General features: G+C 46.5%; 1 protein-coding gene and 1 long non-coding RNA gene across 2 annotated transcripts; both read right to left on the reverse strand.

Annotated features, from left to right (window-relative positions):
* Positions 1-6,429: 6,429 nt before the first annotated feature.
* On the reverse strand, positions 6,430-7,335 carry LOC111256625. Its single transcript, XR_002676711.1, has 2 exons — positions 6,910-7,335; positions 6,430-6,773 (listed from the first exon to the last, which is right to left on the reverse strand). It is a non-coding gene; the product is annotated as an uncharacterized LOC111256625 (long non-coding RNA).
* Positions 7,336-8,242: 907 nt separating this feature from the next.
* LOC101771320 (chloride channel protein CLC-a) lies at positions 8,243-11,447 on the reverse strand. The gene is made up of 4 exons (XM_004962488.3): positions 11,036-11,447; positions 10,532-10,910; positions 8,741-10,408; positions 8,243-8,613 (listed from the first exon to the last, which is right to left on the reverse strand). Exons 1-4 carry the CDS (start codon positions 11,272-11,274, stop codon positions 8,515-8,517), a joined length of 2,385 nt encoding a protein of 794 aa, XP_004962545.1. The 5' UTR covers positions 11,275-11,447; the 3' UTR covers positions 8,243-8,514.
* Between the last annotated feature and the right edge of the window lie 937 nt (positions 11,448-12,384).

Here is a 12,384-nt window from a genome sequence, read left to right on the forward strand (position 1 = left end):
TACGATGGCGCTTCTTCTCTTTTTATTTCATTCCTAACAGAAGAAGACATAATACCAGTTCCCTGTTGCTGTTATTCTGGACACACATGTTCCCACTAGCTCTAGTCATCTCTGCTACTTGAAATGTTAAAACAATGGAGTTGGCAGTGATGGACTGATGGTATGAATACCGTCACCACCACTCAAAATGAATAAGTTTTACCCTCCTGCCCCAATCTTCTTTAGAATCACAGTGGAACCAAGGTTAGCTAGCTATATATACTCATGCACTTGTTCGATTTGTAGTAAAACCAATCAGGTAGAACAGACCTGGTGTCGCAACTTTCCAGACAACCAAGTTGCAAATATCAAACAAACTAGAGGATGATTTGACATTCACCGAAAGATAAGTATACTTAATTAACTCAATGGGAGAAAATATCTCCCACATTACTATAGTCTGAGGTTGCTTTCATGTGTGCTCACTGTCCTCTATATCCAATAGATCCGTTCTTCTATTATGTACTCCATACTAGGCTGATTAATAAGTTCATTTAAGACAACGGCCGAGAATCCCTGCAGGATGATATTTCACCATCAACTCTCCTGGTTTGCATGTTTATTGGTTATCAGTGAACAGCAGTACAAACACCTATTGACTTTGCTAGCATGGATGTGTGTGCATGTGTATAGGAGTGTCTGTGTGTCTACAATGTTCTGAACAAAAAAGAAACGAATTCGGTATTATGAGTGTCTATTTATACATGTGAATTGAGGGAGTGTGCTTCAATGCTCATCTTTAAAATTTCTATATTTACAAATTCTAAAACAAGTTAGTTAATATTGGGTTGGCAAAAAGGTATGTCCTAAAAAAATTCAAGTTAATATATTTCTTCTAATAAATATTAGATGTCAAATATATTCATATGGTATCATCAATTTGATTTACTAAAGATGCTATAAGATCTACCACCATCCATGGGAAACCTTTGCGGCTTTCCCCAGCTGTAGTAATAACTGAGGCCTTATGAGAATTGACGGTACATGTAGGTCGGCTTTGTTATCGTATACGTGCTCCAAAGAAGAAAAGGTCTACCAGAACATGGATCAGTTCTACCTCTGAAAATGACCACCCTAATACAATAACTGCAGATATTTATGAGTGAATGATGAACACAAATAAACTTCTTGATCTATACTCCGTTTGAATGAAAAAAAAATCAAAGCATAATCTAATAGTGGCATAAACTAAATTGCAAGTGGGGTGGTTGTTCAGATTGTTACACATCAAAGTATACAAGCAAAGCACATACGCGTCGTTTAATGTCTCATCAAAATCAAGCATTGAAAGTGATGGCCCTGTTTCTTGCTGTAAAATTTTCTGTACTGATAAGCAAGTGGCATCCAAGCTCATTGGTACTCCATTTGGTTATTCCTAATAGGCAAAACAGTTGCCATCACGAGAAGGTTCGAAGGTTTGATTAATTTTTCTCGTGAGTTGAGTCAGTGAGCATGCAGAGACATTGGAGAAATGGAGAACGTATCTTGAGTAGATTGTAGAATCTGTCACCTGATAGGCATTTATCTGTTCATTTGATTCACAAAAGATACTGAATATAGAAGTTTGGAGCGAAAATTCAGTTACTTGCTCGCCGTAGGCAAGGCAAAGCAAAGCAATGTGTTCTTTTCATTGGAAAGATGTTGAAAGAAATGTTTGAGGTCATCATCGTTGGAATCTGTCGTAGTCTGGGGATTTATAGCAGCAAATCGACTTATGATGATTTTCACCGCCGGCTTCAATGGCCACTACATACGCCCACTTACTCTAGAACCAGCGGCGAAAAAGAATTACCGCCGGTTCAGCTAAAACCAGCGATGATAGGCCAGCGGTGGAAACCATTTCTCTGTATAGTAGTATAAGTTATAAAGGGTGTGATTGGTAGCCGGAGGGTACTGTCCGCTGCACCGTCCCGAACCTTCCCATGCACTCTCGCGTGTTCGGTTGGCCTTCCGGAATCGAAACACCGCACCCCCTGTTCCTTTCTCCCATTCCATCACGCATTGGCCCGTCCGCCCAGAGGGCTCCTTCGCTCGTGAGCCGGGATGAAGCGATGCTGGCAGCAATTTTTCAGCGGAGCGCGGGAGATAGCGCCGTCCCGGGGCTAAAGGCGCGGGAGGCTTACGGTGACCTCCCATCCTCCCACCACTGTCTTCGCTCCCCTCCTCCCTGGTGCGCCTTTTCCTCTCCCTCCTCCTGTTCGACCTCGGTTCGCCGGTGGATCGAGGTACTCCGGCGGTGCCCTGTGCCCCCGCCAGTGCTGCGACGGTACATCTCCCCCTCCTCTTACGCTGCTTCGTCCCCTTTCCCGCGCTGATCTGTTGATTCGTCTTATTTTGGTTGGTGTCGATGAACCCTAGGTTCTTCTTCTCTCAGATCCGTGCGCTCCTTTTGTTGTTCTGTATCTGGATTTATGGTTGTGATGAACCCTAGGTACTTTGTGATGCGATCTATGGTTGTCACATATAGAGGTCGATCTGATTTTTTTTTGTTCTTGTATCATCCTCCCGGTGGGTCGAGGTCCTCCGGCGGCACCCTGTGCCTCCACCGGTGCTGCGACGGTACATCTTGCTTGGTGTCAATGAACCCTAGGTTGTTTCTGATACAGATCTATGGTTGTTCTGTATCTGCATTTATGGTTTTGATGAACCCTATGTTGTTTGTTATGCGGATCTATGGTTGTCACGTATACTTGTTGATCTGATTTTTTGTGTTCTTGAACCATGGCTTACTCCTTTGCAACCAATCACACCCGTAGTACTGAACTGAGCAAAGTGCCTAGGTCGATGATGAATCCTTGCCATCGGAGGAGCACCTTCGGGTGTGGCAACCGCGTCTAGGATAACATGTACTTCTGAATGTTTGCTTGCTTAACAACATGACCTCAAGTTCTTCTACTGAGCTCTAATAAACACTGTATTGTATTCTTAGACATGGACTTGCAAGGTAGATGTCGGGCTGCGGCTGCTCTTGTTGTTGCTGTTGCTACATGGCTTTTCATGTGGTTTAGAAGAAGAGGTGAGGAGGCTCAATCTATTACCTATGGACCCATGACAGAGAGGGACAGAGAGAGGAATAGCAACATCAGATTCATTTATGAATCTGATGATGTCCATTGTGTCAACCTACTAAGGATGAGGAGGGCACCTTTTTTCCAACTGTGTGATTTGTTTCGGTCTAGAGAGTTGGTTATGGATAGCATCCATGCCACTGTTGAAGAACAAGTTGCAATGTTCTTGCATGTAGTTGGACACAACCAAAGGTTCAGGGTCATTAACATGACATTTAGGAGGTCACCTAAAACTATCAGTAGGTTCTTTCATCAAGTCTTGTATGCAGTTAGTGAGTTGAGAAATGAGTTGATTGTTCCACCATCCACTAGTGTCCATCCTAGAATCCTTGGCAGCAAGAGATGGAACCCATATTTCAAGGTTGGTGACTCTTTCCTAATTGTAAACAAACTGACCTTACCCATATGGTACCTGTTAATATGGATATTTATTTTTAGGATTACATAGGAGCAATTGATAAGACACATGTCTTAGCTAGAGTTCCTTTGAAGATGCAAGCTGCCTTTAGAGATAGGAAGCACACCATCACTCAGAATGTACTGGCAGCAGTGGACTTTGATCTCAGGTTCACATATGTGCTTGCTGGTTGGGAGGGATCTACACATGATGCTCTAATTTTGTCAGATGCTCTTGAAAGGGCAGATGGCCTTAGAGTCCCACAAGGTACCATACCTCACATATACACATGCCAACAAATTGCACGCACTAAACTGATAACCTTGATGGGTACCATCAGGTGACCTTGAGCTTGTGAGGGACTATGACATTGTTGTTGTTGTTGTTGTTCACTGCTACTGTCTACTATCCTGGTGAGTCCATCTTTCTTTGATCTTTCATGTATGTTGGCTGCTTTCTTCTGCCTTTGATGGTAACATATGTTATTTAAGGTAAGAAACTATGCCTATGATGATTGGAATATTTGCCCAATTAAATGTAGATGGGTACCATCAGATGACCTTGAGCTTGTGAGAGACTATGATATTGTTGTTGTTGTTGCCAACTGGTACTGCATGTTACTTATTTCTGGCTATCTTGTTGCTGATCTATTGTCGATGTGCTGTTACTGCTTTTTCTGTTGGCACTGTTCTACTATTTCTGTTGCCAATGTGCTACTGTTTCTGGTCTGCTATTGCTCTTGTGTCACTGATGCTCCAAGCTCAAGGTCAAGGGAAGATGAAAATAAAATCTGAGGCCAACACTTACTATATCACATTTTCTTTTATCATACATCTACCTGTGTAATTGAATCAAGTTTTATTTTCTTTATAAGGCACAATGGCTTGGTATGTTGTGTACCGAGGTAGGAAGCCTGGAGTGTATGCAAATTGGGTAACTTGTGTCACCGGTTATCCTAATTATTGCTACAAGAGTTTTAGTTCCAAAGAGGAGGCAATTGCATCTTTCCTAGAGTCCATTGGTGATGAAGATGTCAAAGAAGCTACTATCGGTTCGAAAAAGATGGCAAATAAATTTAGTTGGCTCCATATCATAGTTATGCTACAATTTATTATTAGTACTGTACTGCTAGTGGTAATTAGTTGCCTTTGGAAGTAGTTCATCAGGATCAGCCTTTGTAACATCAAAACAGCTCATGTTCATGAACATTGGTGGTAACCTTACCAAAATGGTACTAGGGTGCTCCGATCTCCTCCCATTCAACCTACCAAACACGATCTGGTGTCTCTTGTCATACACGACAACGATCCATCCAGTACAACCAAACAACACCTCGCGTGATTCAGGACGACAGTAAAGTGCAACCAAACAAACCTCCCTGTATCACTCTATCCCGCCTCCCACCATCCGGTACAACCCATCCATTCTGGATGGCCCCTCCTTTGCAACCAATCACGACCAAACTAATCTCAACAAGGAAACAAAATTCTCCATCATCAAGATCTCACCACTCCATGAGAATTTACTATCCATCAGTAAATAATTCAGAAATGTGTCTCCATTGCGGACCCCAAATACTTTTCATGCTTAGAAAGCTCAATTTACACAAGAATGTCGTGAGAATTTTCTCAAGCCAACCAAGAGCATTCGACGAGCAGTTCATATTGATGTGATTGGAAGGAAGGAAGACGGTAGGATCTCTCGCCTAATAGGGTTACAGCTGTGCATTTTCATTCACAAAGATGTTCAGACGATATTTTATTGACATCATTGTTCACACATCAAAAGATTGCAAAATATTTGACTTAATCCAGTGTCCTTGTCGGATATGGTAATTTTTTTTGTATTTTCAATAGATTTTAAATTTTCAACTAGTATTTTGGAGGAAATAAGAGGCTTTTCGATGGAATTTTGGATCTAACTGCTTTGAATGTAGCACAAACTTAGTTGCCATCAGGGACACAAAAGGCTGTATCGACAAAAAATAATTCATTTTAAATCCCCACCTAATATTTTATTTTTTTCCATTTCTATTTATCAGTTGTACAATCAAAAATATTCTGCTACTGCTAATACAGACCAATTTGCTTCAATATTGTTCGTGAAGTGTTCCAGAAGTGGTATAGCAGAACTTATTGTTTCGTATACACAAGTGTTTCGTTGACATTATTGTTCTCACGTGGAGCTCGTGGTCATTAAAATACAGATGTTTGACATCAAAATTCAGTTACTTGCTCGCCGCGGACAATGTGTCCTGCTTTCGATAATTTGGTTGGGAGGACTGACTGATAGTATGGAAGGTAAAATTGTAAGACATTGGAGCCCATAGGTCTTAGATGGTCCGACGATCCCTTTCAAGACGATGAGCAAAATCCGAAGCATAATTCACTCCACCTCACGCCATTGGGTTATGCCAACCATGCAAAAGCCTAGAAGGGCAAGCGCTTGTAGAAACTTTGGTTGGTAGCAGTTTCACCGAATAGGAGGACTTTTTGAATCAACAAGATACTTGCAATATGTCAGTAGTAAACTAATTGTCATGGTTTGCACATGAATCTCACGCTCCCTACAACAAAAGCAAAAACGTGCTTGGTGATTTCAAATGTAAATGAGGTCGACACGGAGGAACTGTTTGTATAGGCTCCACTGCTCTAGCCTCTAGGCACTCCAAGATGAGGGCATTTGCTCAAACGTGATGCATAGTTGTCATACGTGGCTCAGGGTCAGGGATACTACGAAAAATTGCAACCTTTAGGAATTCACCATCACACCCCGCTGTCATTGGCTCAGATGACACAGTTTTCTTAGCCTCCCACATCCAAGTCATCTTTCGGTTTACCCACCAAATTGACAGCCTGAATGTTTTGCAAATTGGAAATCTCTTGGAGGTGACGAAGTGAAAGGATCCAGCAAAAAGAATTTGAAAAACTCTCAAAGAAAAATGTTGCTGTATTTCATCAATGCTGTTTGCTCCCATTTGATTACATTGGTCAAAGTGCAGGTGTGATTTTACATGGGAAGCAATTATTCACACAGTTCCTCTTAAGAGGAGTAAATAACCCTCAATCTACTTACAGAGAGAAACAGAACAGAGCAAAAAAGAATCTTGTAGAGCTACAAGCAGCTGGACCTTTTTGTTTGGATGCAGGGAACATTAAATTGCCAAAAATGGTACTTCGTGCCTTCAGTGCACCTCAGTGCACCAAGGATGTTGTGCGCCCTCAGATCCTGCCTTGTCTGGAACTTAGAATCCCCACAATCAGAGATATCTGAAACAAAGAAGAAGAAAGAAATCCATTCATCATAGTGTTCTTTTTGTGAAGGAACCTGAATTTTTAAGAATCCTTGCAATTTTTAAGAGAAAAACTTGACCAGATTAATTACAAAAAGAATGAAGAAACTGACCTCTGGAACTTGGAGAGGAATTTACATTTACTAGAACACAAGTCGTTTGTTCGATCTGAAAGTGATTACTCTAATTGGAAGTTGAAAATGCATAGAACTTCTCAGCAAAATATCAACGCATGCCGTCTGCTTAAAGGGCACTCCATTTATAAAATATAACCCAAACATCAGAACCTGCATCTTTAGCACTGGCATATGCTAAATGGCAAGTGGTGTGGTTGATTGCTACAAAAATGATAGTGACGGCCTCACTATCAAAATTTATCACTACTGATACGCGAACAAGTGGCCTCCAAGCTCAATGGTACTTATCTATTTGGTTATCCCTCAGCATCTCGATCACGAAAGCTTGCCATTAACTAGAAGGTTCAGGCTAGGGTTTTATTAATTCTGTGATCGGCTAGGTCAGTGAGCAAGCAGAGGCCAACCAAGAGTATTGGATGAGCAGTTCATACGGTTGCGATTGAAAGGAAAGAAGACTGTAGGATCTCTCATCTGATAGGCCTGTAGCTATGCATTCTGATTCACAAAGATATTCATTTATACAAGTGTTTCGTTGACATTATTGTTCTCACATGGATCTCGTGGTGAAAATACAGATGTTTGACAGCAAATTTCAGTTACTTGGTCGCTGCGGACTAATAATCAATGTGTCCTGCTTTTCATAATTTGGTTGGAAGGACTGACAGCATGGCCAGTAGAAGTGTAGGCCATTTTACTGTTTTACACGCCAGTGATCTAAATCCAAACCATACATTCCCTCCAACTCATGCCATTGGAGAGTGTTCCCCAGCCATGCAAAAGCCTAGAAGGGCTTGAAGCAACTTTGGTTGGTACAAGTTTCACCTAATAGGAGGACTTTTTGAATCAACAGGACACTCGCAATTTGGCACATGAATCTCACGGTTCCTACAACAAAGCAAAAACGTGTTTGTTGATTTCAAATGGAAAACGGTGTATGAATCTGCTTCCTCGCATTCTGGAAATGTCAACGGATAACTTGAGGTCAAAAGAACAGATTGTAGGTTCCACTGCTCCTGGCACTCCAACATGTGATTTGCAGCTCAGGGTCAGTTATGCTAAGAAAATGCAGGAATCCATGTGCCAGCAAATCTGAAGCAGGGAAGCCTCTCTGAACTGAGAAATTTCAGTATTCCCCTTAGGATTTAGCCATCCAACCCCACAGTCACTGACTCAGTAGCTGCAGTTTTTAGCTTCCCACGTCCAAGTCATCTTTCATGTTTACCGACCCACCAAAATGACATCAAAGAATCTTTTGCAAGGAGGCGCAGATCGAAGAGAAAGAGTGAAGCAAAAACATTTTGAAAAAATCTCGAAGAAAAAAAAAATTCTGTATTGCATCATTGGTGTTTGCTCCCTTTTGATTACATCGGTGGAAGAGCGGAGAAGTGCAGGTGTGATTGTACATGAGAAGCAATTATTCACACAGTTCCTCATAAGAGGAGTAAAATAACCCTCAATCTACTTACAGAGAAGGACAGAACAGAGCAAAAAAGAATCTGGTAGCACTACAAGCAGCTGGATCTTTCTGTTTGGATGCATCCAGGGAACATGAAAATTGCAAAAAAATGGTGCCTCGGACCTTCAGTGGACTTTCCTTTTGTTGGCCAGATGAGGGAAGGCACCAAGGATGTTGTGCGCCCTCAGATCCTGCCTTGTCAGGATCCCCATAATCGGAGATATCTGAAATGATCAAAATGAAATGAAAATTCATCACCAATTTCTTAGTAGAAGAAATCATAATGAATCGAACTTCTACAAAACTAGGAATTTGAAGAAAATTGGCCCAAAAAAAATTCTTTTCACTGACCTCTAGGCCTTGGAACTTTGGGATGATGAGCATGTGCCGGAGCGCGCAGGTGCGGAAAAGCACGACGGCCTTGGCGACGGACATGGTCTCCACGACGGTGTACGGCGTAGTGTTGGTGAACGGGTGGAGGTCAATGTACATGTCGAGCTCCTCCGGCGACAGCTGCACGTCGTCGATGCTCCCGGCCTTCTCGGCGAGCTCCGTCGACGAGAACCTCTCCCTCGCTTCCCACTCCTCCGTCCTCCTCTTCTCCTGCAGGAACCACCGCTTCCTGAGCACGGCCATGAGGTGCTGCCGGAGCACGAGCCCGTGCAGCTCCGACACCCCCGGCCGTGGCCGGTCGAGCACGGGGAAGCCGTTGTGCGGCGTGGCGCGCAGCACCGCGACGATGGTGGACACCTTCTCGACGACCTGGAGCGTGACGGCGCGCGGCTTGGCGGCGGCGAGCTCGCCGACGGTGAGGTCCTTCATCCACGTCTCCGGCTTGGGCTCGAGGAACGGCAGGCCCTTGAGGTCGAGGATGATCTCGTAGATGCTGGGGTTGAAGGCGTCGCCGACGGTCTTGGCGATGAGGAGCACGAACATGGTGATGGGGAGGAGTAGGAGGTTGTTGGTGAGCTCGAGGAAGATGACGCAGAGCGAGACGGTCATCCGCATGGACCCCGACATGAGCGCGGCGGCGCCGAGCACGGCGTAGAGGCCATGGTCGATGTGCACGAAGCGCGCGAGCAGGAGCGCCAGGATGCGGCCGTAGGCGGAGCCCATGAGGATGATGGGGAGGAAGAGACCGGACGGCACGGCGATGCCGAAGGTGATGAGCCCCAGCACGCAGTAGACGGCGAAGAAGATGAGCAGGGAGTCGAGGCGGAACTCGCCGGCGGTGCCCGTGGAGAAGATGTTGCGGGTGGCGTCGGTGTTGGTGGCGTGGAGGAGCGACGCCAGGTCGTTGTAGAACCCGTCGGGGCAGTTGAACTTCTTGAAGTTGCCGGACTTGCCCACCGTCGGGCAGAAATCGGCGGCGGCGCCGGCGGCAGAGCAGGGCGTACAGGGCACGGCGAAGGGGAGCACGTAGAGCCCCGCCGAGGTGATCACGGAGACGGCGAGGGCGAGGGCCAGCTTCGCCAGCCGCCCCTTGGCGTTGATGAGGTTGTAGAGGCGGAGCACCTGGTGGAGGACGTGGTTGTAGAGCGCGCCGAGGACGCCGCCAAGGACGCCGACGATCGTGACGGGGAGGAGGTCGCCGAGGTGGTAGCGGACGGTGACGCTGCTGACGTCGAAGAGGATGAGCCCGCCCTCACCGAACATGCCGCAGCGGCCGTCGCGGCAGACCTCGATGAAGCCCCGGAGGACGACGACGACGGTGGCCGTGCTGAAGAAGGTGCGCCATAGCAGCGCGCTCCGCCACCACGTCGCCACCTCCTCGAGCGCGAAGAGCACGCCGCCGACGGGCGACCGGAACGCCGCGCAGACCCCCGACGAGGCGCCGCAGGTGATGAGGTCCCGCCGGTCCCGGTCGTTGTTGAAGTAGCGCAGCCACCGCCAGCGTAGCCGCCACCGGCCCTCGCCGCCCTGGCTCAGCAGGTTCGCCAGGCACGCGCCGATGTGCACCAGCGGGCCCTCCTTGCCGAGATCCATCCCCGAGGACACCGCGCCGATGCTGCCGATGATCTGCCATTGTTTTGGTTTTCTTGTCATCAGTAATCAGTAAATAAACAAACTAGTAAAAGATTATTAACAGAAAAGGAAAGGAAGAAAAGTCAGCGCCAGCAAGAAGAAAAGAAAAAAGCGTGCCTTGACGATGAGCTGCGGCGCGCCGAACATGTTGGGCGTGTCGACGCCGTTGAGGTAGGCCTTGATCTCCGGGATGCCGGGGCCGGCGGCGGTGGGGGCGAAGACGACGCAGAGCACGGCGGCGACGAAGGTGAGCGCGAGGTTGACGCCGGCGAAGTAGAGGAAGCCCGCCCAATAGCGGCCCTCGCGGACGAGGCCCACCATGTGCAGCATCTTGAGACCGGTGATGTTCTCGATGGCGAGGTTGATGAGCGACGCGATGACGCCGGTGAGGAGGCCGACGAGGAACGCCATCGCCCACTTGAGGAAGATGTACTGCAGCACCTCCACGTTGGACCGGCTCCGCCAGTCGTGCTTGAACAAATCGTTCTCGATGATCCTGGAATCAAGCATATGTAAGCATGAACCAACCATGGAATAGGCAAGAACGGACTCGCCATTAAAGCTTAAGCATGGTGATGATCAGAGGAAGAAGAACATCTACACATATATAATAATGCTTACTCGTAGTCGAGGCTCTCGATGTGGGAGACCTTGGCGCCGACGATGGCGAGGTGGCTGGCCGTCAGGGTGGGGCTCCGCTTCAGCAGCGGCTGCTCCAGGGAGCTGATGCCGTTGCCGGCGGTGCTCTCGGGGTCCTCCAGGTCCTCCACACCGTCCTCATTCTTGCATTCCAGCTCCGGCGCAGGACCGGGCTCGGCCGCCGGCTCCCCGGCGGGTCTCTGGCTCTGCTCGTCCTCCATGGCTTCCCCGGGAGAGAGAGAGATCTGTTGCTTCCCTGGTCAGGCAAGGAGATGTGGTGGTGTCAACAAGGATGGGCAATTGGAGGGGGACCGTCTGAATACCCCCTCCTTATCTATGTGGCTGGCCTTGCCAACTTGCAACAATAAAGGATGGCTACTGCTGGTGACCCATTGGCACCTCTCCAATTTCACTTCATATAGGGCACAAGGTTTTGGCATGTTCTTGCTCCCTTTTTGTTTGGAAATTTAAACTCGCCTAGTCTTAGTGCTCACATGGATGACCTTCTTTTTTTTAAAAAAAAACGTTATGCACTTTTTTTACTTGATGAAGAAAATTCAGCACTTTTTTTTTTATCAATTTGGCCATGTAAACTGAACCAATAATTGCCATCTTTATGCTATGAAAACACAAGGCAAGGCGATTGAATAGTCTGAGGGGGCGAGGCGCCTCTTGGGAGGTCAGCAAAGCCTCCCCTCTCGCCTCAGGAGAGGAGTGCAATGAACACAGCTCATCCGGTGTCCATCTCTTTTGGCCACTTGTTTTCTCTTTCAACCCCCCCTTTGTTTCTGGACTCTGGATTATCGATGGAGCCACCTCAATGGTGCAAACAAAAGGCGTAAAGGTTGGCCGTATCTACGCAGGACTGAACTTTCCTCGGGTTTTGGATCAAATGCAGTCGGCCACAGGGGGCTGAGGGCATTTTGGTCATTTGTCTATCTAATGTCTTTTTCAGAAGCCAGAGGAAATGCATCTCAGCTATAGTGTACGTGGCATCATCGAGGGCACTGATAAAACCAAAACAAAATAGTAGGACGGTTGATGGAGCTACCGAATTTTCATGGAGAATAAACATACCTAAGTTTTATAATTAGGCGAATGAACTCGAATTCGGGTAGGATCAGTTTTCTTCAGCAGTTGCACCACTGGTTCGATCGGTGATCGATGAACTACTTTTTGTATCGTTGTTGCAAGAACGATTTAAATATGATTTGAGCTAACTGCCTAGGAGAACATGGTCTTTGAAAGGGGAGAATAAGGATATGCTGATGTGTTTATGCAGAGATATTTGCAAGGTTCTTGGGGGGAGGGATAAGAACGGGCAGCGCCGG

This window comes from Setaria italica, chromosome III, assembly GCF_000263155.2.
Source record: "Setaria italica strain Yugu1 chromosome III, Setaria_italica_v2.0, whole genome shotgun sequence".
NCBI classification, from domain to species: domain Eukaryota; kingdom Viridiplantae; phylum Streptophyta; class Magnoliopsida; order Poales; family Poaceae; genus Setaria; species Setaria italica.